At 24.6% G+C, this 27590-nt stretch overlaps 1 protein-coding gene across 1 annotated transcript in view; it reads left to right on the top strand.

Annotated features, from left to right (window-relative positions):
- Window positions 1-27590, top strand: part of LOC114124808 (muscle-specific protein 300 kDa) — a 73400-nt gene that overhangs the window by 3057 nt on the left and 42753 nt on the right. Inside the window, 36 exon segments of the mRNA XM_050202560.1 lie at window positions 468-638; window positions 727-882; window positions 2151-2303; window positions 2395-2716; window positions 2774-2949; window positions 3023-3154; window positions 3215-3409; window positions 3470-3754; window positions 4291-4668; window positions 4743-4925; window positions 5023-5229; window positions 5382-5570; window positions 5629-5856; window positions 5934-6140; window positions 6211-6303; window positions 6373-7019; window positions 7092-7276; window positions 7979-8624; window positions 8687-8999; window positions 9931-10104; window positions 10311-10412; window positions 10605-10886; window positions 10963-11244; window positions 11395-11767; window positions 11849-12027; window positions 12101-12224; window positions 12314-12510; window positions 12642-12971; window positions 13034-13300; window positions 13379-13702; window positions 14256-14567; window positions 14634-14969; window positions 15052-15339; window positions 15402-15553; window positions 19459-19633; window positions 20098-20211. Coding sequence (XP_050058517.1) covers window positions 468-638; window positions 727-882; window positions 2151-2303; window positions 2395-2716; window positions 2774-2949; window positions 3023-3154; window positions 3215-3409; window positions 3470-3754; window positions 4291-4668; window positions 4743-4925; window positions 5023-5229; window positions 5382-5570; window positions 5629-5856; window positions 5934-6140; window positions 6211-6303; window positions 6373-7019; window positions 7092-7276; window positions 7979-8624; window positions 8687-8999; window positions 9931-10104; window positions 10311-10412; window positions 10605-10886; window positions 10963-11244; window positions 11395-11767; window positions 11849-12027; window positions 12101-12224; window positions 12314-12510; window positions 12642-12971; window positions 13034-13300; window positions 13379-13702; window positions 14256-14567; window positions 14634-14969; window positions 15052-15339; window positions 15402-15553; window positions 19459-19633; window positions 20098-20211 — 8877 coding nt within the window.

Genomic DNA, 27590 nt, shown 5'->3' with positions numbered 1-27590 from the left:
ACATTTAAACATGTATCCTTAATGTATATGTTTAATAGCTACATTGCAAAAACAATGTGTATAGTTTAGTTTTTAAATTATTTTATGAAATTCACTAAATATGAATTGTATACAATTCATCAAATGTCAATTCTCAAAGTTTTTTTTTTTTTTTTTTTAATGTGGACATCAGAAGTTAACTTTTTATTGTACGACCCATTTTAAAATTTTTTTAAAATATGGCGACCCACAATATCAATGAATGACTTTTTTTTTTTATCATATAACAAAAAATACTTTGAACATCAACGAAAAGTAATAGATGATTATATTTATGTATTATTTAAAAATATAGCGCGACCCACCAAAAGTATAATCGCGACATACTTTTGGGTCGCGACCCACAGTTTGGGAACCTCTGGAGGATATGATTTATAAAACATGTATTACCTAGAAAATAATAATTAAAATACATGTATTTTGCTTAGGACATCTTGTTGTATAAAGACGATGGTTTTAATAAAGTCCAAAATTGCATTGAAATAGCTCAAATAGTTTTGGCCAATACCGCACCTGAAGGTCACAAATCAATAAATGAATCACTTACATCTTTACAAGAACATTGGAGTAGCTTAGCAACAAAAATGATTGAAACTAAGGTAGATACAATATTAAATACTTCTATAACCTATATATTATATATTCACCAACTTTATTAACTAATACTTGTTTAATCGTATATTAAAGACAAATATTGATGAATCAATTCAACGGTGGTCAGGATTTTTAGAACATGTAAAACAAGAAGGAAAGATAATAGAAAAATTTGAGGACGCATTACCAGAATTGGAAGAATTTCAAGGGACTATGTCTGAAAAAAGAGATCAATTAGAAAAATTAAAAGTATTTTATTATTTTTTATATATAAATTAAGTTTTAATTCATTTTATAGTTGAAAATTTTTATTATCATACATTTGAGCACCTAAAATTTGAAAATCTGATGTATGATTTATTAGGTTTTCCTGGAATTTAAAAAAATTTAGCACTTATAAAATGTCTTATAAGTGATAAAGGCTGCTTAAATTTTAAATACCAATGATACCTAACCTTGGATATTTACACATAAAATAATAAATTCTGTAGGTAAATCAAAAAATATTAATGTTAGAAAATTGAAACATTCCTCTGTAATCTATAACATAAATTATAATTTTCTATATACAATGGCATTTTTAAAATATTTGAATTAACTTTTTGCTATTTAGAATTATTTTAGAATTTTAATATTTTTAATCTTTATAGTCTCAATAAAAAATATTAGACTCGGTCATAAATCTTAAAATTTTAATAAAAGATACCTATCATATTAAGTCATTCTTATAGGTACTAATTAAACACAGTTGAAAATTCATAGGTTTGATACTTATCATAAGCCTCTGAAGTTCTTATTTTAAAAAATGCATCATTATGGAAATTTTTAAATTATTTTTTAGTTGAAAATTAATAACATTTTCATTCTTTATAGTGAGAACTTGAAATTTAGGATTCTTCGAAAGTTGTTCTTACAGAAACCTATAAAATCTTAATAATACCTACATATAAATATAGAAGAAATATAAACATTTAAACTTTATATTTCACTATTTCAGAAAAATCGTATACTTATTATTTAAACAAAAAATAATTATTTTAATAATTTTGTTTTAATTTAAAAATATTATTCGTAAGAACTTTTCACCTCAATACATTTTATTATTCACTATATCCAATGAAATTTTTAAAAAATTAAGGTTGATTTTAAGCTATTTATATTAAATATAACAGGTCTACAGTATATCAGTATTGACTTATAAGTCAATAACATTTAGTAATATTATATGAAGTAATATAATAAAACTAGTCAATGTACCTTAACAATTTAGTTTGGGCTAAAAATAATTAAACCTATCATTTAGACCACTAATAGAAAACAAATTACCACTAAAAGTATAAATAAATAACAAATAATTCATAGAAATATAGACTGACGACTGCCTCTGCTCAGAATCATATTTATTTTACACAATAATTTATCATTGAATTCAAATAATTTAATATATCCATGTTAATGGTTAAACAAAGTGAGTTCTTAGGTATAAAAAATTTAAAATTTTTAAAATTTTATTTTAGCATTTAGATGAAAAAGTCCGTTGTGAAAAGTTAGAAATGGATTCTTTGAAATTAAAAGCACATGAAATGTTAAAAACTGGGCATCAAAGCAATGCTGTGGCAGAAACACAAGAAGTATTCAATAAGTTTGATCAAATTTCAGATAAAGTCAAGGTAATATATTTGATTTTGATAATTTTAATATTTCTTTATTTAATTAAACAATAATAAATGTAATAAACAATATTTATAATTTTAATTTCAGAAATTACTTAATCAACGCGAGCAACAATATAAGGATCATAAAACTTATAAAGAAGCATATGAAGAATTATCTAATTTTTTGAATAGATCTCGAGATAAAATACCATCTCTGAAAGAACGACCACTTAGTGATAAATTAGCAATTGAAAATGCAATAACACCGTTGGAAACCTTATTAAATAAAAGAGCTCAAGGTGAATTGCTTTTAGATAACTTGAACACAATTGGAGGAATTATAATTGCAAGCACTTCTGAAAATGGAGAAAAAATTATAAAACAAGAAATTTCATCCATAACTGATGAATTAAACAAATTATTTGATGGTATGTCAAAAAAAATATTTATTTATATTTATATTTAATTTTATTCGTTCCACCTAGATATATTAACTCAAAAAGATAATCTCCATGCTATTCATACACATTGGAGAGAATATAAAGATGAGTATGAAAAACTATCAGATTGGTTACAACAAATTGATATATCTATGAAGGCTATTAAAAATACACCATTAGCAACGGTATTAGAAAAAACTGATCAAGTAAAACAAATACAGGTAAACCAGTGATAATTTTATCATAAAACTATTTTGTAAAGATAAATTTATCTTATTATTTCTTTTTTTATAGGATGTGTTAGATAATTTAGAAAAAGGTAAATCTAATATTGAGAGATTTAATGAAAGTTCGGGACCACTTTTAAAATCGCATCTTGAAACTTATGTCAATAATCAGTTAAGACATCTCAATTCCCGTTACGAAGTAATACTTTAAAATTAATTTTATTTATTTATTTATAACTTTTAAAATAATATATTTTAGGTACAAGTGAATTTAGCAAAGGATGTTCAAAGAAAAGTAGAGACAAATCTTGAACACCATTTACAGTATGAAAATTATTTAGAAAAAGCCAAAACATGGATAAATGATGCAAAAGAGGCAATTAGATGTGGAAATGAAACAACAACATCTAATACTAGTAAAGAAGTTTTACAATCTCGACTTGATAACATTTTGGTAAAAACCGATTATATGTTATGCACAATGAAAAATATATTTAACAGTTAAAATGTTTAGGAATTATTAAAATCACAAGAAGAAGGTCAATTAATTATTCATTCCACTGTAAACTCTGGTGAAAAAGTTCTGAGGAGTACCAGATCTGATGGGAAAGATCTAATAAATAATCAATTAAAAGAAATTCAAGTAGACTGGGATAGACTTGTGAAGAAAATAGCTACATCAAAAGTGCACCTTGAAACAAGCCTCCTACAATGGGCTGATTATAATTCATCATATTCGCATCTAGAACAATGGATTTCAGATCGTGAAGCTAAACTCGACGAAGTCTGTGAACTTAAGGTAAATATCTTTTTTTTAAATAGGCTTTTAATAAAATATTTTACTTATAAAAAAAAAATAATAATTAAATATTTAAAAAATAAAATAGCATTATTAAAAATTCGGTCCTCAAATAGTTAACTGATAAATTATTAGAATCTTAATTTTTGTTTTTTTAAAAATAATTTTATAATTTGTATAATATACTGGCTAAAATAAGTAAGATTGATGGTACGGCTATGGCTATCAACTATTTTTCCTTAATTTTTAATATAATATCAAATAATAATACATATATTAATCGTAATTCCTTTAGATTGAATCTATAAGAATTAAGTTATTTTCTTAATTTATTTCTTTGATTAGTTACTTAAGTATACCATTAAAAATTAATAAAAAAAAATACTTAATTTTTTATTATATTCATTGATGTTTATTCTGAGTTGTATGTCTTATATATCATAATCATATTGTTAATTTAACAATGAAGAATAGTTATTTATTCTTCTTAAAAACTTTATTGCATTCTTAATAGTAACAAATATATTTACTGTTAGGTATCAAAAGCAAAAAAAAATCAAGTTGGATTTGGTTCTCTAAGTATTGGAGAACGTAAAGCAACATTACGTAGAACAAATAGTATTGTTCAAGACATAGTTTCTTTTGAACCTATGATTCAAAAAGTGACTCTTAAGGCTGAAGATTTGCAACAGGCTGTACCTGCTAATGAAATAACTAATAAATATCATACATTAAGTATCAAAGCAAAAGATCTTTATGAAAGGCAAAAAGAAACTGTTAGATTACATCAAGAATTCATAGATGCTGGAAATGATTTTGCTACATGGTTACGGTCAGCTAAAGAACGTGTTAGTAAAATATCTGAACCAACAGGAGATAAAGAAATGTTGAGTGCAAAGTCTGTTCAGTTCAAGGTACTGATATTATAATAATGTAATAATAATTGTAAATTTAAATTTTGGTAACACAATTATTTGTTTTTTTATAGGTATTACAGAGTGAATTACCTACAGGACAAAACAAATTGGAGTTTGCTCTTGAAAGAGCAGAGAAAGCTTGTTCCTATGCTGATGAAGAAGAAAAAGAAATAATCGAACAAGAAGTGGTAATGCTTCAAGAAGAATTTGATATACACAATGACACTCTTCAAAAAACAAAAGCATTATTAGAAGTAAATTAATAAAATTTAACAAATCAATACAATAACATTTTAATTTCAACTGTATTTTTAAATTTTCATATTATTAATCATTTATTTTTAAATTTAGGATGGCATATATAAATGGAATGACTTTGATGACTACTCTAAAGGTGCAACAGAATGGTTGAATAATACTGAAAAACTTGTTCAATCATACAATAAACTGCAGCCAAGTTTAGAAGGAAAAAAAGAAGCATTAGAAGAATTCCAAACGCATTTGCAAACATTGTTTGATTGGCAAAAGGAATTGGATATTTTAAATGGAAAAGCACAGGTATTTCAGATATATATATATATATATACATATAATTTATTTTTAACTTATTACATTTTTTTACATTTTTTGTGTATGTATATATTTTTAAAAAATTGTAAAAATTATTGCAAATTAATACTATTAAAATTGTACACTGTTTTTTTTTTCAGGTTCTATTAGAAACGTGTTCTGATACACGTTTATCAAACTCAATCACTCAGATGACAACCAAATACAATACATTACTTTCTTTAGCTAAAGAAGTAATGCGACGTTTAGAATTACATTATCAAGAACACCAACAACATAATTCACTGTACCAGGAATGTCTAGATTGGCTCGAAAGAACTCGAGATAAGGTATTTTCACTAACAAATTTACTAGATAATCAATTCAATATTTTTATTTATTTTGTAGTTAAATGAATGCGAAGAAATACCTAACAGCTTAAATGAAGTGAAGAGTAAACTTCAAAGCTTAAAAGTGATTAGACAAACACTTGAACAAGGTCAAAATCGATTACGATACATAATGGAATTAAAAGAAAAAGTTGTTTTAAGTACTGAACCTCAAGGCGCTGTTAAAATCGAAGAAGACACAGAAAATTTAAGACAAGAATTTGACAAGCTTTCTAATAAAATTCAAGTTAGTAAAAATTTATTTTAATCGTGTAATAAAAGTATAAGTTTTATTATTAATACAATTTTATAATATTAATAAAGGTGTGTAACAATAATTTAACATTAAAAGTATCACAACTTGAAGAATTAGAAAAATGTATAAAAATATTAAATGAATGCTTGGATGATATAAGCTCTAAAATCAATGGAAATGATCTTGATCAACCATTAAATAATTTAAGTGAAAAGAAAACTGCATTTGAAAAATTGAAGTCCTTACTTCACGAACTTAATACTCACAATGATTTGGTATGTATACATTTAAATATACAATTTTATTGTATTTAAATACTTTTTATCTTTAAAATAATAATAACAGGTTAATCGATTATCGACCAATATTGAAAATAAGTCTTCTTCACTTCCGGAATCAATAACTTGTGTATCAAGATATAATAGTCTTATTAATATGGTAATAGTTAATATCAAAACATGAATAATCATTCATATTTTATTATCAAAATTATTTTTTTTATTATAGATAACTAATAAACTATTAGCTATGGAAAATCAAGTAGCAGAACATGAAGCTTATAGAAGTGCGTTTATAAACGTAAATGATTGGTTAAGAAAAACTCGAATTGCAGTTCAAAGTTGTGCTGATACACATGGTGATTATAAAGTTAATGATTCTAAGATCACTCAGCTAAAGAATATTGAAGATTCTTCTCCAAGTGGTGAAGCAATGATTAAAGATGTTTTGACACTAATTGAAACTCTGAAAAACAGTACTGGTCCAGAAGGTTGTGATAAACTAAATCAAGATAAAAATCAATTAAACTGTGACTGGGATGAGCTAAAGCATTTCATTAAAGAAGTTCAATCAGCATTAAATAAATGTGCTAAGGCGTGGGATGATTTTAATGTAGTATATAAGGCATTAAAAGACTGGGAAACAGATTTAACCAATAAAGTCAACATTGCTTCAATGTCTAATGAGGCATATACTCCAGATGATTTAGACCAATACAAACTTTGGCTACAAGAAATCATCAATCAAAATTTATCTATTGAAGAACTTACTGATCGATGTGAATCATTAATGGAATTGAGTGCATGCAATTGGGTTAGGGATGACACATTAAAAATACAATCATCATACACAACTTTATTAACTACTACTCAAGGGTTAGGATTTTTTTTATTATTAACAAATAACTTGTAAAAATTGTAGTACTGATATTTATTATTATTTTATAGACTTGTATCAAAGGCAGAAAAGAGTTTAACTGATCACACTGAATTTATAGCAGCAAAAGAAAAAGTTGAAGAATGGTTAAATCATGCTCATGGTACAGTTCAAGATTGCATTGGTGAAGGTGATTTAGATTGGGTGAAAGACAAACTACAAACAGTACATCTGGTTTCTTCTAGAATAACAGAAGGTACTATTGAATTATTCATAGCAAGTTATAATTTTTTGATTACTAGGGCTGGGATTTTAATTCCTTAAAAAATCTCAAGAAAAAATGTCTTAAAAGAAATCGAATAATGCACTATAAAAATGAATTTAAAATTTATTATAGCTTAAAAATTGGAAAAATATTTAAAAATAATGCAGTAGGTAGTGTATTTTTTTTTATTGTATTTCATGTTGTTATTTCTTTAGTTGAATGTTAGATAATTGTAAATAAATGTAGACAATTATTTCAGCGGAAAGGCCAAGCTATGAAAAAATTGTTATTGGTGATAACTTTTTGTGCTGTATAATTTATTATTTGTATTGTTGACAGTTTGTTGAAAGTTTCTTGTTAATTGCAACAATTTTCATCCATTTTATAAAAAATTTTTGAAAAATTCTATAAAAACCAAGAAAATATATTAAAATTGTCACAAAATGCCCTAAAAATTTGAAAAAATTTGTTTGTCAAAAAATTCAAAATAAAAAAAATACTTTAAAATAATCAGTAACACCCAAAAGGCCAAAACACATTTTATACTTACAGATCAACGTTTTGAAACACCAATAAAAACCTCAGCCCTAATGATTACATTATGGTATTCAATTTTAATTTTGCTATGTAAAACAATAAAAATAATGCTATATAACCAAAGGTCTCAGCTTAAATTACACATTTAAATTTTAGGTCAATATTTAATGAATGGTATGCAGGAAGTTTTCACTAAAGCATTGAACAACACATTAGCTGCAGAAAGAAACACTTTAGTTAATGGTATGGAAGAACTAAATAACAGTTGGAACAGTTTAAATATTGATTTAAATTCTGTTATTGCACATTTGAAATCTCTCCAAGCTCGCTGGGAAGAAAATAATGAAGCAAAAGATAACCTTGAGAAATGGTTAAGTTCATTGGAATCTAAAACCACTAAAAAGCATGATTTTAGAGCAGATGTTGGAGAAATGAAAACGCTTCTTGAAAGATTAAATTATTCAATAAATGAGATTGATGAAAAAGAAACAGATTTTAATCATATTATCACTGAAACCGAAGAACTTTCGAAGTTCTGTAAAAATAATAATCTAAATTCTGATATTAAACAGTTAAAAACAAGAAAAAATATTCTCAAGGAAAAAACATTGAAACGTATAGATAGCTTAGAAAGTGAAATATCACAACATTCTAATTATTTACAAGCACTTCAAGAATCTGAAAAATGGTTATTACAAATATCATTTCAGTTGATGGCTCATAATTCATTGTATATCACCAACAGACAACAAACACAAGAACAAATAAGACACCATCAAGTCTTACTCAATGAAATTATTCAGTAATCAAATGTAATTGAAAATCTAAAGGGAAATTTTAATTAATTATTTTATTTGTCTACAGGTATCAAGAAGTATTAGATGATTTAAAATCAAAAGGAAAAACTCAAATAGAACGTTATGTTACATCCACACCAACAATTCAAACAATAGTTGAACAACAATTGAGTAATATTCAAGATAGTTATAATTCCTTGTTTAACACAGCCCAGCAAATAAAATCTAGACTCGAAGAGTCTCTATTAAAATTTAAACAATACGAAGATATGTTGGAAAGTATTTGGTCAAACTTGGATGATTACCAACCATTTATGAACAAAACCATAGATGATAATTGGTCTCTTACAGAAGCTAAAGAGCAGTTAGCAATTTACCGAGTAAGATTAAATTGTTATAAACTTTTTTTGGATGTTAGGCAACAAACATCATATAATATACACATAAATTAAAATTATAAATTAATAACATTGTTTTAGATGCCCTAGGTACCTACTTAATGTTTTAATAATATAATTGAAATAAACATATATTTTTTAGTATTTGTTTAACTATGGTAATATGTGTATGTTCTATTTTCTTTGATATTTCAATCCCATATACTTGTATTTTCAATATTTGGAAAACACTGTAAAAGGTAACAAAAATGCACAAACATGGAATCAACTTAGTAACTAAAACAACTATTTTTTTAGGAAATTTAAATTGAAAAAATAATCCATAACTTTTCATAAACTATACTTTTATCCAATCTCTCAAAACAAAAAAACTGTATGTGAAGCAGAGTTATAAGCATTAACATAGGCCTTGTAGCTTGTGTAAATTCAAAAGATGCAGTGGCGTTGAGCCCTATATCCAAGTGTTGCAGCCGCAACACATGCTTTGGGTGGGTGGTGGTTCTCCTAGGCTTATTTTTAATGTTAGACTTAAAGATAATACCTACTTGGTATATCGTGTAATATAGAATATTATAGAATATACATATACATATATATATATATATATATATATATATATTTACGTGGGTCATAAAACAAATAAATTTAGATGGTGGGTGTCTATATAAAAAATTATAATTTTACAACATAATTTGAAATGAACCTCGGCACCACTGAAAAGATGTACTTACATACAATTTTGATATTTGAAATGACAGACTAAATTAAGCACAAACAATATAATACCTAAAACTATATCACTAAATATCTAAACTAAATCAATTATAATAAATTAACATACTAGGAATAACTCTAAAACATTTTAATTCCGTCAAATTTTTTTTTCTTTAACTTATATTATTTAATATTTTAGGATCTTTTGGACAAGTTACAAGGAGAGAAAACTAGATTGGCTTTAGCTGTACAAGCTTGTGAGGCTGCAGTAGCAAGTATATCAAGACCTAGCAGTCCTGTGGAGTCTACAAACTCTATGATTCCTGAACAAGAAATTGCTATCCGTTTACGCTTAGAAGAAAATCTCGATCAGGTAACCTGTAATACCTACATTATACAACTTAATTATTATAATATTCAAAAAACATTGTTTTGATTTAATATTCATTGCAAAATAATTAATTTTTGTTTTAAATATAACAGTATAATTAGTTGTGTGTTTAAAAATACTAATGTTTGTAGTTTTTTGATTTCATATAACAAAGTAGTGTTGTTTTTTATGTTGTTTATGCTATGTAGAAAAGCAAACCAGCACCAGAACTCTCTAAAACACTGTTATCAATGCTTGAACACTTAGAAGACACAGGCATACCTAAAATTTTAATTCCATTTACTGATTATGTATGTAATTATATTTTATATTGATTGTTAATAGATTGTTTATAATATGTCCTTAGTATTTATATATTCTTTACAATATTGTTTTAACTACAGTATATTAATATATTAATATTGATTGAATAACATAATATGAATTATAACATAATATTTTTTTTTTATGAATTTCATTGTAATACTAATTATTTTTTGTAGGTACAAAACTTTGTTGATGAATTGGTCAATATGATATCAATTTTGGAGAATAAACACAACCAGCGTGCAATAGTTTATGAATGGATAGAAAAAGAAATTATTATTTTAAACAAAATGAAAGAAAAACCAACTAGGATTAACATAGAGGCAACTACTCAAGAAATAACCAATTTAAATGAAATGTTACAAAATGTTAATGATAAAAAATTGGAAATAGCTCAATTAGTTTCAGATGATCCATCTGATAAACTTGTTACTGATTTAGACAATTTGATAGATATGGTAAGTTATTGTGAAGATGTTAAACTAAAAATTATTTTTATTATTATTAAATAATAATTGTTTTTTATTTACTTAGATAAATCAAATACTTCAGAAAAAACAATCTGATCAAAACTTATTGTTAGTATATAAAAATAGTGAAACAGATTTACAAAATTGGTTTGATAATTTGTCTAAGTGTATTGAATCCTTGGAAAAAGGCAGTGGAAATACTTGTCTACAAAAATTAGTACTGTTTAATAGTATTAAAGAAGATTATATAAATAATGGAGAAAAACTAATCAATAGTTTAAGATCCAACTGTCAAAATTTAAGAGAAGTAGTCAGTATATCAGATGCTCAGTTACTTGATGATCAGGTATTTATGTTAATTTTATCTTTCTATATTTTTAATTTTTACAACAAGTAAATTATGACTTTGATCATGTAAACTATTTTATTTATATTATATTCATATTTATAACCATAACAGCTTTTAAAATATGCATATAATTTTATTTTATTATAGATGAAATCAGCTGATAGGCGTTATAGAGACTTTTGGACAAGAATGGAAAGAAAATATGAAATCATAGAAAATTCAAAAAAAAATTTACTTTATGCTACATCACAAATAGAAGAAATTAATAGTTGGATAGATGAAAAATCACAACTGTTGGATGAAAATAATATAATTAGTTATGATAGTAACAATGTTGAAAAGAAGTTAATTGATTTGAAAAATATTAATAAAGAAGCAGAGACAAAACAAGTATTTTTAACTGATTCACTTACAGTTAAACTCAATGCTATAGAACTTGAATCTGAGCCTATAGAGTACAATAACCTCGAGGAAAAATTATATAAACCTACTATCAACAAGTTGGATAATTTTAAAACAAGTAAACCAAATAAGTTCTTTGTATTTAAAAAATAACTTAACCATACTTTTACAATAATTAAAATATCATTTTTTTTCCTAGAAATAAATGAAATTCTACAAAAAATGAAAAATATGCATGAAGCCAGTCTAAAGTTTGAAAATTCACTTACTCAATGTAATGTATGGTTAGATCGAAGTGAAAAGGATCTCTCACCAGATAAATATAAACTTGAACCTTTAGAATTAATTGTAGCTGAAAAAAATGTTGAAAAAATTTTGGTAAGATATATTTTTCAATATAATACACGCATAATGATTGATAAACTTATTTAATTTAAATAAATGTTAATAGAATTTTAAAACGGACATTCAATGTTTTAAAGATGGGAAATTATCGGATTTGGAAAAAAATAGTCAAGTTTTATCTAATTTTTGTGATAAAAACAATATTTCAGTAATACAATCAATCTTAAATGGTAAATCATTTTGGTTGTATAAGTATTAGGCACAAACAATGTATTTATTATATTAATTTAAGTTTAATAAATGTGTGTTGTTTTTTTAGATGTTCTAAATAAGACTAAACAAATTGATAATATGAGTAATATTATCGAAGAAAAATCAAAATCTATTTTGGAAAATAGGAAAAATGTTGAAAATAATGTTAATATATGTCAACAATGGTTTAGTGAAGTAGAAGTGATTATGTCTGCTGATGTTCGTCTATCAAGTTTAAACATTGTGGAAGATCAACTGCAAAAGGTAAATTTTTATTTTTATTTTAAAAATCATAAGTAGGTGTAATTAATATTTTTTTTTTACGTGTTATATATTAATTGAATAAAAATTTTAAATAACTTATTGTTAATATATATTCATAATTCATATTACAGTATGATGATCTTAATAAACGCAGTTCTGAAATTGACCAAACTATTGAACAACTTAAAATAATTAGTGAACAAATGGTACTATGTGAACCAGATACATTAAAAATTAGTGATCAGATTTTATCATTAGAAAACAGTCAAAAAAGAACAAAAGCCATGATAAAAGATAGAATTGAAATGATTGGACAGTATCTAGAAAAAATGAAAAGTATTTCAAAAACTGTAGAAGAAAGTAAGAAAATTATTTTAAAAGTTGAGTCAAACTTGCAAGAGCTTGATCGTCCGGTAGGAAGTACTATGGATGATGTCAAAGACATGATAAATTCTTATGAAGTAAGTCAACCATATAAATTTAGAATATTTATACAGTTGTTTATGAAATTTCTTGTTTGCAGGTATTGTTAAAAGAACTAAAACATTGGAACGATAAATTAAGTGATAATGATAATGAATCACTTATTGAAATTGTTAAGCAGCAAGAAGATCTAATCAATACAATTGAAAAACAACTATCAAAACTTAGACAGTTGTTACACCTTCATGAGCAGTTTATGACATTAATTGCAGATATTGTCATGTTTCTTACTAAATATTCTAGTGTAGTCAATGAAATTGGAAAATCTGGAAACACTATTCAAAATAAAATCAAGCAGTTTGATGAGGTTTTTATATTTTTCTTGTATACTTACAATATGTTTTACATTAATTATTATAATTTATTATAATTTAATATATTCAAGGTTACGGTTAAGATTCAAGAGTGTGAAGCAACTCTCTTATTGGCAACAGATAAAGGTGAAAGAATTGCTGAAGTAGGTTCTGCGTTCGATCATAACAACATAACTCAGCAGTTGCAATCATTAAAACAACAATTGCTTACTTTGAGAAAAGCTGTGGAAAAAGAAAGACAGAAGCTTGAAGCTACTGCAGCAGAACACATTAAACTTGCTTCTGATTTAGAACAAGTCTTAGATTGGATTCGTGAAAATGAGGCTCTCATTAAATCTAGACCATTACTTGAAATTAATATTAATAGTGTTGAAACCGATTTAAAAGCACATGAGGTAATGTTATTTTAAATAATATGAACAAACTTTAAATACACATTAAGAAACTAGATAAAAGTATAAAACCATAATAATAGGTAGCTCAAAAGTACCTAATGGCTAATAGAATACTGTTAATAAAAGTTTATCATCATGATGTGTTGTTTAATAATTAGAAAACTCCATTAAAACCGTTGTATAATATTTTATGATTAATATGAAATTAGTTTTTAAATTAGTAAAAGAGAATGTTTAAGATTTCAGTTTAATAATATAACAGTAGTATATAATACCAATTTAAAATATTTTATAATAAAATGTATTTACATTTCATTTACAAATCTTTTATACACATGTATATCATAATAGTACCTACTTTGTTAATTTAAAATAGTATTAAATAGGTACTTATTAGGTATGTTATATTACATGTATAAACTCAATACCTAACCATACTTAAATAAGATATGAATTCTATCAGTTAACTTAAAAGCAAAATATTCTTCATACATTTAATAATAAATACTTATTTAGGTACATTTGAAGTGTAATGTTTTATTTTTGTTTTTAGGAATTAAAAGTACGAGTTGATGAGCATTTGTCTCGATTGAAAACGATACATTCAACAGCTCAAAACGAAACTATTGAAGACAGCACAATGCTCGAATGTTTAAGTGAAGCTAACTCATTTTTAAATACTATACCAAAAGAATTGCAAGACAGACAAACATATTTAAATATAAATAAAGACTATCGTATAGACTACGAACAGTTAAAGCACGAATTTACACTGTGGATCAACGAAGCTAAACAAAAATTAAAATCTGTTGAAGAAAACAAACCTGATTACACGAGTATGATTTCAAATTTGGAACATTTACAAGTATGTGTAGTACTAGATGCAAGGCGTGTTGGATTGATCTGTTTATTGAATATTTATTTTTTTCAGGCATTTTTCGGTGATAAGACTATTCATGATTTAGTCACAAAGAAAATCAAAAATTCAATAGATAAAATCAGACCATCCTTAACGTCTCAGCAAAACGATGTACTGACGGCAGAACAACGAGAATTTAATAAAGACCTCGAAGATGTAATGAATTCAGCTAAAGTCATTCAGAAAAATATGGAAGACAAATTTAGTCTTTTCAAAGAGTATAAAAGTATTGTCGACAAAGTATCATCGATTTTAGACCGCTGTAAATACAACGAAGACCCTATTCAAAACTTAGCTGGTTTATACTTCAATGTTGAAAAAATTACATTAGTTCAAAACGACTTATTTGTAAGTAACGTATAGGTATTATTAAATTGTTTTTTAATCATTATAAATTATAATTAATATCAGTAATGTTTTGCATTTTTAGCGCCAACAAGCCGAACTGGATTTATTACTGAATAAATCAAAACAATTTGATGCCAACGATGAAATCCAATCTGAAACCGATTTGCTTACAAAACAATGGTCAGAATTAGAAAAAGAAATGTCATCTCGAATTATGTTAGTGACCGGAGTGGGTGAAAAATGGAAAAATTTCGAAGATGAGAATAGAAAAATCGAAACTGATTTTACTCGTATTAAAGATACTTTAATGAGCGTTGATCAAGTGATTAGATCAAAAGATCAATTATTTGAGTCATTAGTTACACTCCGCGTAAGTTTAAGCGATGTGCATTTTTTTAATTACTTATTAAGATTGATGGCTTTTTTTGTTAGAAATTAAAAGAAAACTTGGATGTTTGTGGCAATCAACTCAGAAATATTATGCCGATCGGTGAGAGTGTTCTTAACTTTTTAATTTCCGAATCCCATCCTGCATCTTCTACTTTGAAGGATGACATTGAATCGCATTGTAATAAACACGAGTCGTAAGTTATATTGTTTTATATTTGTGTTATTAAAAAAAATATTTTTCTTTGCTAATTTAAAAATAGTACATTTAATTATAATTTTCAACGTTTATACATATTATATTACTCGTATAAATCGTATTAGGTATTTTATCTATTAATATTAAATGTCATGCAAAATAAAAAAATCTATTTGGCGCTAAATATCATAATAGATATTTTTAAGTAATAACATATTAATTATATATTATAAAAATATATTTTTATTTAATTTAAAATTTCCACGTTGGAAAATAATTTAGAAATTTAAATAATTTAAAACAGTTACTGTTCGAATGTCATGTACTGAAATTAGTGCATTTAAAATATGAATGTATCTTAGGTTATTGGACAACTTACAAGTTATGTTGACAATAAAATGTTTACTTATTAAGTATAAAGACGTAATCGTCGTAATCGTATTAAATATTGTAACCTTTGCATTAGGTATATATTGAAAATTGACATAATCTTAATTCTTGACTCATAAAACATTTTCAGTTATTGAACGTACATTATATACAGTTTGTATTTTGTAAATATTTATTTAAGCCAATATTCGCTGTTTTAAGTATGCATTAAATAAGGATTTAAGGAGAAAGAAAATTCCGTTACTCATTTTTATCTTATTGGTGCTATACATTTGATTCCATAATCCATTTAGAGAGTATTGAATAATAGATATATTCATTTAAAATTAAGAATAAAATTCAACGAGAGAATATACATTTTTACATCAATAAACATTAATGTTCGCAAACGGTCGATTATTTAATTACCTTATTATAACTTCGAAAATGGGTAATCAGTCGTTTTTCACTAAATTTTATTATTTGTTAGTTTTAATATCAAATACATTTCATAATAATCAGAACTGTCAAGTACACGTTAGGTTTTTTTTTTATTAAAAAAAAATCTGAACATGTGTTTTTTCATCGCACACCTTAAATTTATTTTTAAATTAACTATTTATTTATGGATTATAGGTTAATTTTACTTATTTGAACCACAATATTGACCTAGTTGTTATAGGTTAGATCTTTTTAAATTGAATAATAGGTACTGTTCAACTGTTCTATATTATATTTTAACGAAATAATACGTCAACATCACAATAAAATAGTGATAATATCTACCTATAATAGTTACTATTTAGTTTATATCCAGGTAAGATAAAAATATAAAATATAAAAGTAACTTGTTACATTACGTTGTCAGAGCTAGACAATGTTTAGATAGTCGGTAGATAAAGGATTATTGTAGGCTAACCTAACATTTGTTTTATTTTAACAGATAGGTAGGGGTGGCAAATTATTTTGATTCTACGTGCCAAAAATTATATTTTTTTCTTTTGAGTGCAAGGCTGTGACTAATGGGAGGGTCAAAGGGTCCGCCCCCTATCCCCCGAAATTTTTCAAAGTAAAAATATTTTTTTATTATTTAAATTGAATATTTTAATGACGACTTATGTTTTCAATAACGATAATAATTAATTTTTATATTTTTAATGTAAAAATGACAAGTGCTCACAGTGCCAGATTTAGAACAGGTACCGCCCTAGGCCCTTTTAATATGCTGACCCTACCCCAAGAAAAAAATGTAATAAATATTTATATGATTTTTTTCCATTTCTTACAAAATTTGCCACCCTAGGCCCTAAGCCTCACGGGCTTAAACGTAAAATGGCCTTAAGTGTTCAGTATTTACATATTTAAAAAAAATGTCGACCCCCCCCCGGAATTTTTTTCAGTTACAGCCCTGTTTGAGCGTGCCATTAATAACTATGAAAAATATTAACTATAAATTATATTCAATATTCTAATAAAACATTATCGTAATTTTATTGTATGATTAATGTATTAATATTTTATTTATTTATTTAACTTTAATTTTAATTATATAAAATTGACAAACGTATTTGTAGTAGTTAGTGATTACCTAGGTACATTATTATGACTAATTATGAGGATATTTATCGATCAATAACGATTATTTAATTTTATCTGTAGTTATAAATAGGTATAGAATTTATACTATTAAGTATTAACTATAATATTGCGTTCAGTATGATATCTATGTTTTTAACAAACCTACTACTTAATCTAATAATTTTTGAAAGACGTCAACAAAACATTGTGATTTTATTTATTAAATAAAGACAATTTATATATAAAATAAATATTTTAAGTTTTTGCGTGCTACTTTTGGCACGTGTGCCATGGATTTGTCACCCATAAGCTATATAGTATTCATTATACAAATATAATACATTAATACCTATTCAAATTATGTAATACAACAAAATTCAATAAAAAATATTAAAAATGTTTTATAAATATGTGATATGGATGGTTCAAATGGTTCAATACTTCATTAGTTTATATAATAATATTAAATAAGTTATATCTATCAATTTATTGATATTCTACGTAAATTTATAAGAATATAAAATTAAATATAAAAATGTATTAATACACTCCATAATATGAAAAATGAATACCAACTACCAATAAAAATACATTTTAACTTAGAAGTAAACAATTTTTAGTTATAACGTATTACTTTGGTTACTTTTATTAAATTAATTTTAATGAATAAACAATTTTTTTTTTATTTTAGCATAATATACGTAAATTCAATATTACAATTTTGTATAATAGGTATATGTTAGCCTATATCATATAATATTATATATGACTCATCCCGCAGTACGACGTATCGTGCTTAAAATTTTTTTTTTAACACATTGGCATGCTGCCGGACAATTATTAATATATGAGACTACATAATTGATTGTGTCATACTTTTCAAAGACACAAAGTGTTGCAGCTTTTATAATTTCATATCAAAATAGTAATACGTAATTTACTGGAGATGGTATGAATTATGAATAAAACCTAGTATAATTATATTCAAATAGTATGTAATGCAAATTATTTTTGTTTTGTTAAAATTTAAAAAGTACGATTTCGAGAATAAAAATTAAAAAAGATTTTGCAATAGGGAAAAATAACAAAATGATTAAAATCCACGTGCTTGTAAAATATAAATTGATACTTAGTAGGTACCTATTTATATTATTGTACATATTATACCTGTGGTGGGGTATATTAATTTGTTAAACAAAGAATTCAGAAACATTATACTCTATACTACTTTGCTTGTATTTTAACAGTTTACAGTAGTGGTATTAAAAGAGGATTCAATATGTTAATCAGTAATAATCATGCCATACATTAAGCTTAGTAAAAATTACCCTCTGTATTTAATTACGTTTATATTGGTTTAAATTATGGTTAAAATTTACATATCATAGTTTTATACATTAAGAAAATAATATGAAGAACAATTGTATCCGTAATGTTTCTCAAATATATATTTTATAAATTTGGATTTTTAAAAATGTATCACTTTTATTAATTTAAAAAACCTCTGAAAAATATATATAATTTAAAAAAAAATAGCACCTACTACCTATACATTATGATAAAATTGGTCGTAAAATTGGTATGCTTGGACAATTCTACAATTCTACATTGCGTGGGAAAACAGTAAATATATTTTAATTTATATTTGTTTAACAAATCAGCGTTGTAACTTGTAATATACCCATGCAGGCTTCATCATATCGTCAATTTTTTTTAGTGCGAAATGCTACTCAAAACACTCGACTAAAATAAAACATTCGCATCGTTACAATTTAGTCTTAAATAATTGGGTCCTGTCCAAAATTTATATGTATAAATATAGCACTGGAATATATGTAACCAGATTTACAATAATAAACTGTTGGCATTTTTTAGTATGTGTCTTCTAGTGTAGTGGCAAAAGTTTGCGATTTCGATCCAGTATATTCCAGTGCGTTTTAAACATTTATGTTTCAGGCTCGCGAACCAATTGAACCACCAACTCGGTCAATTTGAAGTGAATTTGAATGATTTCACCCAGGTCGAAGCCCAACTTGACAAATTAGAGTTGTCCCTGAATAATCTCAAACCTGAAGTGGAATATTTTTACGTATTTGCTCAAGACATTGAACAAACTCAGAAGGAATTTGATGTAAGTTTACAAAAATGCAATAGAATTATTGCAACATTATAAAAATTCTGCTTTTTCATTAATTTTATTATGACATAAAACATATTAGTAATTTATCGATTATTGCAACAGAAATTACACTAAGTGAATAGACAAGTATGTAAATAATAAAATTTATACAAAACATTTAAAATTTTTTACTTGGCAGAGATTCTATAAAATTGCTCCTTCAAATTTTAATACATGAAAACCATATTGTTTTAAATTAAGTTAGTCAAATTATTTTAATGAGCATGTACAATTTTTATATTTAATAACTCATTACAATATTTTTACCAACCAAACAATGTTATTTATTACCTTGATCTATATTGTTATTTATTAGAAATATCTTTTTTTGTTTATATCATACATAAATAGTTAATTTTTATATAAATTTGTCATTTATAAATCAAAAATACTTAATATTCATTAATTTGTTTTAGGATTTATCCGAAAAAGTAAAAGAAGCTGCCAATGATTTAAAAAAATTTATCGAATGCACACAAAACAACTATATTTCATTACAAAAATTAGTGCCAAACGATTTGTTAAGCAAGGTATGTTAATTATTATTATTCGTTATATTGATTGGTATTATTTTTTCAAAGTTTACCTAAAATATTTTGTGATTATTATATGAACCTAAAAAGTAAGTGATAGGTATTTATATTTTTTATAACTTTGATATCAATTTGTTATTTTGTTCACCCAGTCACTCATAATAATATATATTTTAAAACAATAGATATTTTTATATATCTAGAAAATCATATAAATATTTTTTTATATTAGTAAACAATTAATAATTAGGTTAAGCTATTTAAAATTGTAGTTTTTACATTTGTCTTAAATTGAGTGTAATTAATAAAATAAAATAAAAAAATTTTACATTCTTTTTAAAATACTAAATACTATATTTAAAGAAATTAAAAGCTAACTTAATGTTCATTTAATGTAGAAATATTTTAATACATACCTAGATGCTTTTTAAATGCGTATCTACATTCACTATTTGACAAAAGTGGAACTATACACCATGTAATAATATGATCTCATGGAATGATTGTAAGAAACGAGTTTTCAAATTAGTATATATCCTTATGAAATACATGTACCTAAGTATATGGTTTCCTTTAAAGTATTATTACTATTTGCATTGTTTACTCAAGAAAGCATAAAATTAAATGAGAATAAAATAATAATAATAATAATAATAATTTTAAAAGCCGCTTTCGAGTTCCGTCCCATTTAAAAAATTGAATTTAAAGATATATTAGTTCCGTCCCTGGGTTTTTTTTAATGGATATACTAATTCCGTCCTGTGTCAAACACTTTATTATTCCGGTACCGTCTCTTTTGTATATCTTTTAATATTATATTATAGAGTATAACTATATAAAACGTACAATTTAATAAACTTAATAACGTCGACAATCGAATTTAATAATAATATATTATTTAAAAATAAAGTTTATATGATTTCAGTACCTCTTAAACTATTTAATATTGACTAAATTTTGTATTATTATATATTATACAATTACGATTAATTACAATTAAATTATAAAGATATACTAATATTATGAACACCGATGTTTTTTGTATATATTTTATAATAACAATATTTTATGTACATATTATTTATTATTTTCATTATACCCCTTTTAACTGGGACGGAATAGGTATAAAAAAAAGGTTCTCAGGACGAAAATTGGACGTAGTAATTTCAAAGATTCGAGTAAATGTTAAAATAATGGTCATGGCTCTTTTCCGCCATGGAAAACAAAATAGGTACGATTCCCATTTTCGTCAATTATTATTTGGGAACCATGTACAAATGTAATAAAATCATACATCCATTATATTTAAATATAATGTATTTCAAAATTTCCTAAAAATATAAATTTTAACACAAGCAGGTAATAATTGGTTAATAATAATTGGTACTTAAGTCAAATAAGATGTACATGGAATTAAATTAGAGTTTTTAAAAAATTGCATAATTAAAAGAAACAATTTTTATAAAAGTGTATCTACTAATTTCTTTAATTTTTTTTTTATAATTGCTCCTTCGATAATTTTTAAATCTAGATTATTTAAAAATGTCATTGCTACTGTAAGTTAAATCACTTACTACCACTTCCTATTAATATTGCTTAAAAATTAAAATCATTAATTCCAAACTTTTTTTGGTGGAAACAGGAATCATACTTTTTTTGTTTTTGGTGGAAAAGAGCTGTAGTGGGAATGGTCAATATTATTTTGGTGAAAATGGGTATTAGTGGTAATATCCTAAATAATTTAATAAGCACGCAACATGTATTTTTTTAATTTTTGACTAGTTGGAGGGAAATGGTAGCTATAATATAATATGTATAAATGTATTGTAAATAGTGTATCATACATTTATAAAATAACTAAATTATCGAACGCTTAAAATTTTTCTCAGCAATGTGATAAATTTCTTTTCAATTAATATACAAAATAAAATAAATTGGTTATTTACTTTAATATCTTATACAATTAGGTATATTATACAGACAAATACTCGTATTTAATTATTATGTTGCTTAGAGTTAAGACTTTAGAGTTAAAACTTTATTTTAGTAAGAAGTATGATGGCATTTTAAACAATAATATTTCCAAATACATTTGATAATTACAATTATTATAAACTCATACTCATTAGACTTTAGTCATTTTTAATATAAATTTATCTACAATTCTACATATTTTAATATTTTATATAAAATATATTATAATTTATTGTCTAATAATTTTCAAATGTCTAAGTTCAGATACTAATTGAGAAGAGGTTTACTTAATCTAACTTAGACATTCAAGTGATTAGTTAGTTTAGTAATATTAAAAATAATTTATCAACGAACAAATTATTATTATTATTGTAAGTACCTATTATCGAAAATTTGTATTAATTTATGATAGTTTTTAATGACGATTTAAATTCTTTAAGTTTATCTAAAATAAATAAATTAATTAACATACATATTACGATAACATGGATTTTGTAAATTTATTTGTTGATCATTTCCTTATTATGTTAATGATGTTCGTAATAAAATAAATTATTTTTTATTATAGTCAATAGTTATTATTGCACTCGTATAAACAATAAAATTACTTTTGAGTCTGAAGAACACAGAAAAGATCATAGTTTGAATGATTGTGTTGTCCCTTGTCTAAAAACCTATATAATGTAAATATATTATATATTTTAGGAAAATTTTGGAGCGTTGCCAAGTTTAATGTTTTAATTTTTCTGGTGGCTTATCTATTTTCTAATTATTAATTCATAAGGGATTTATATGTCTATAAACAAACGCTAAATTATATTATTTTATAACGACATAGAAAATAATAAGTTATCAGTATCAATTATAAATGATATGTTAATACAATCATACAGTTATATACAAATAAAAATAATAAAAAATAATAATATGCAATTGCCCATTAGGCCAACGTTATTTAATTTATTTTTACTTTTACTTTTTATTAAAAAATATAAACATAATATTATATAATTACATAACTAAAAAAATGCCAATTATTATTTAGAAAAATTTTCCCATGTTTTTCCTGTTTTCTTTTTTACTCGAATTATCGTGATTTGATTATATAATAATTAATAATCATTAATCATTGTATACTTTGGCAGTAAATATTATGTTTAAAATGTTTTAAGTCACAAGTTAGTAATTTAATTTTATATTGAAATCAAAGATTTGGTCACTTATGGTAATTTAACATATAATTACTTTTAATTTACCAACTTAGATAATAATTATGTAGACCTACCATTTACAAATAACAATTATATCAGTAGCTGAGAAACACCGTTGGTTGTTTTGATTTAAATCATAGAATAGAATTTAACGATTATGGTTTTATTTTTAATTGTTATTTATAATATGGCTATAGTTCAGTTTAAATAACCGTATAGTTAATACATAATATTCAATATAAATACCTATAGGATGTGGTGCAATGTATATTAGCATACATGTGTATTATGTTGTAATGTTTTTCATGCATTTACCATTTTCAATAAGAATAATTCTGAATTTACATTTATTTATCGAGATGACGTATTATTTCGATAATTTGATGGCATAAGATTATGGAGAGGTAATAATTTTCAAATTTTTTGATGGCGTTAAGAAAATTAACATCAACGCTAAATATTGTTTTGACTTTTTTAAAATCTACTCAACTTTGTTTTTCTAATATTATGATAATTTACTTAAGATAAATTAATTTCTGTGTAGTATCTACTATTTAATATCAGAATCTAGTTCCTAAGTGAGACGACTGCCACGACTTTACACGAACAAACGAAAATCGTATTATAAATGTTGTACCTAATTGGTTATTACTTATTGTAAATATAATAATTTTATTTTTTAGTTCAAACGTTTAATAATAAAAAATCACAATAAATACAAATAATTGCTGAATTCGAATTATAATTTTATAAATGGTTTTTTTTTGAAAATTTACTGAAATACCGTTAGTAATAATTGCCAACGACATACGATATTATATTAATCATACTAGGTATATATGAATATATTATTCAACTATTTGAAGTATTTATTGTTATTATGCATGTGTATTATATACGTAAAAATAATGCATGTATTATAAACAATTACGCTTTTAGTGTAATTAAATATATTATTGTTTGTATATACTAAGTAGGTTTTTTAAATGTAAATTATTTCTTGTGTCCCTAAACTATAACCTGCTGATAATATAATTAACTTTTTAAATCTGTAAGATAAAATAAAACGACGGTGTAAAGTGTGGTTTAAATTATCAACAAATATTGTTATTATGTTTTACTGCCATGCCGGGCGTATAGGTATGAAGTTTTTTTACATATATTTATGTACAACGTCGGCTAATCTTGTACATTTGATCACGTCCCACTATTGATATATTGTTAGCAAATTGTTTTCAAATTTGGTCGCGCGCATATATTGTATCAGTAATCAGGTGTTTGTCATCGGAATTTATAGAAGTTGGCTACTTGTGCTGCGCGCTCCGGGTATTTTTTTTTTAGTCCAAATTAATTAAGTCGGAATTTTTTTCTCGATTGTTCATCGCTGTGTTTAAGAACGATTCATTCCCAAGGCCTTTCTATTCTGTGATGAATATAAGGAACAGTACGCGATAGCTACACTATTCTACAACATGTAGTAAAAAGACAAATTACCACGCCTACCTGTACAATTACGTTTTCTGTCTGGGCGTCTGAACACTGAACTATTATTATTTTTTTTTTCATTCTGTAACCCTAAATAACCCACTGTTTGACGAACGTTATTATTTTGACTATATTTATTTTTGACCCAACCGATTTTAACAATAATTTTCATATTTAAAATTTTTAAATATTGTTTACCGCTCCGTATCACGACAACAACGTTCGTATTATACGCGTAAATAATGTATACTAGATAATTTTTCGAATAAAATCTTTTTAACAACGACAAAAATCATGTAATCAAATCGTTCGAAACAACGGTGAGTAAACTGTAATTTTTATTGCTATTTATTTAATATTACTAGTCTTTCGTGTAAAAACGAGCTTCTTTTTATAATTTATTATCTAATACTCTTATGTGACCATGTATCCAGGCCTTCTCTCACATGACCTTCAAGTATATTTCGTCAATCGAACGAGTATTTGCAGCAATTCTTTTGATGTATTTTCTTGCTTCTTAACAATATTTTATCTAGTATAAATAGAATCTTTATAAAAGTCGCGTGCCAAATTATTTTTAATCAATACAAAATAAATAATATAGTATTTTATTTACTTAAAAATTAATAACATAGACCGATTATTACAATATGCATTATGCATTGTATTATAAAATATTGTGTGAACAAAGGTAAAATTATTTAAATATTACGTATATAGGTATCATATATTTTCTTAACTAAAACATTATATTTATAGTTTTATTTATATTAATTATAAATAATTAGTACTATTAAAAATATTGTAATTTATATTCTCAGAACTGAAATAAAAAAGGCTAGTAACTAAAATAAAAAAAAATAAGTTAGTATTATTGAAGTATATTATGTAATTTTATTAAAGCAATCATGGATTAAAGTACTCATTATTATTGCTTTTAAAGGTGTTAAAGACTTAGTATAAATATTTATTTTTATTATTGTAACTTGTATTTCATAATAATGATAATATAAATTTCATTATCATCAGTGTTTTCTTTTTAATTTTTTTAATTGATATTTTTAAAGTTTATGAACCAGGGGTCTCCAACCTATAAGTTGACTTGAGACCGCCAAGTTAATGTGTGTTTTTTTTAGATAATATATTTTGAATTTATTAATTTCTTACCAAAATATATTTTTAAATTTTGGCTCCCGATGTTAAAACGTATTTCAAATTTGGCTCTCCATAAAATAAGGTTTTGTTTTAAACTATAGTATACTTACTTTAATAGTACATTTTTTCAGAAAACTTTTTTTCGATGTATAAACGTTTTTCTTACGATAAAAATAAAAATAACAATTTAAAGAATATATATCGTTCATTATTTAATTCAGAATCTATTATTATTATTAAATGATTGTAATGATTGGACAACAAAACAAGTCGGCGCGCGAAAATTATTAAATAATATATTTCAGTAGGTACAAGTGGTTATTACCATTGGAATCCCGTATGATAATATTATTATAATTGGTCGTTATTCCGTCCCTTCGACATGTACTTCATAGTTTTTATTGCATATTATTACGAAACATAAGGTGCAGAGCAGATCAGAGTATCAGACAATATAATTTATGAATTTTAATTATACGTAAAATATAATATACTCGTATGTAATTGATTTAAATTTAAACTCAATTAAATAATTTTACTATGTAAAAATTAATATATAGATAATGTAGGTTATGTGATTTTATTATGACATGAAAAACGTACAAATTATATTTTGTTTTCAAAAATATTATGAAATCATCCATTATTAATCTTATTAAAAAGACAAACAATAATTCTTGTTAAATAAATAAATAATATATTAAATCATTTATGGCCTTTGATAGTCGCTGATGGTTTCGAATATTTGATCGCTATTCTTCGGAAAACAAATAACATGTTTTGGGAACGCACTGCTTCTGTGTATCATTAAAATATAACTATACAAATATTTTTTGTATATTATAATAATAATATATTATATATATTTTTCAGAAACATATTTCACGTTATTATATTTTAAATATAAATGCTATAATAAAACTAAATAACTATCCCACTGTATGTCTTAAAAATTCTAAGTACCAACCTATTATAATTTATGTAGATAGCATTCTGCAAGCTAATAAATTATATTATGCCATAGATAGCAAGATAGAACCAGTAGGTTTCTACCTTCCTACCCACCTTTTAATCTTCATTCTTCATACATTAATAATATAATTTTTTTCATTATTGTGAAAACTAATAATATATGACTGGCCTGCCTAGGTATGCAGATATATAATATGTTATGGTAATAGGTACCTACCTAATATTAATTATTATGTTCAATCGTTTTCTTATAATTCTATTTTAATTATAAATAGTGAGTAACGAGTATCTATTGACTACGAGAAAAAAATAGTACTTTTGCTCGATACTAAAACTATAACTTACCTAAACGCAAACGACATTTTGATTGTTGACAATAAAAAAAAAAATCAATCTACACTAAGAGATTTTTTTTTATTAGTTGTACTTCCTAAAAAAATTGTTAATCAATCGTTAACAGTATACGTCTTTTTATAAGTAGTAGGATATAGAGACTTATCTCCAAATGTGTTGTTCGAATAAAATTAAAAAAGTACTACAATAATAGATGATAAAAAGTAAAAATAATAATGTCTGGAG

The sequence above is a fragment of the Aphis gossypii genome, chromosome 1 (assembly GCF_020184175.1).
Source record: "Aphis gossypii isolate Hap1 chromosome 1, ASM2018417v2, whole genome shotgun sequence".
NCBI classification, from domain to species: domain Eukaryota; kingdom Metazoa; phylum Arthropoda; class Insecta; order Hemiptera; family Aphididae; genus Aphis; species Aphis gossypii.
This window is presented reverse-complemented; position numbering and strand designations above follow the sequence as displayed.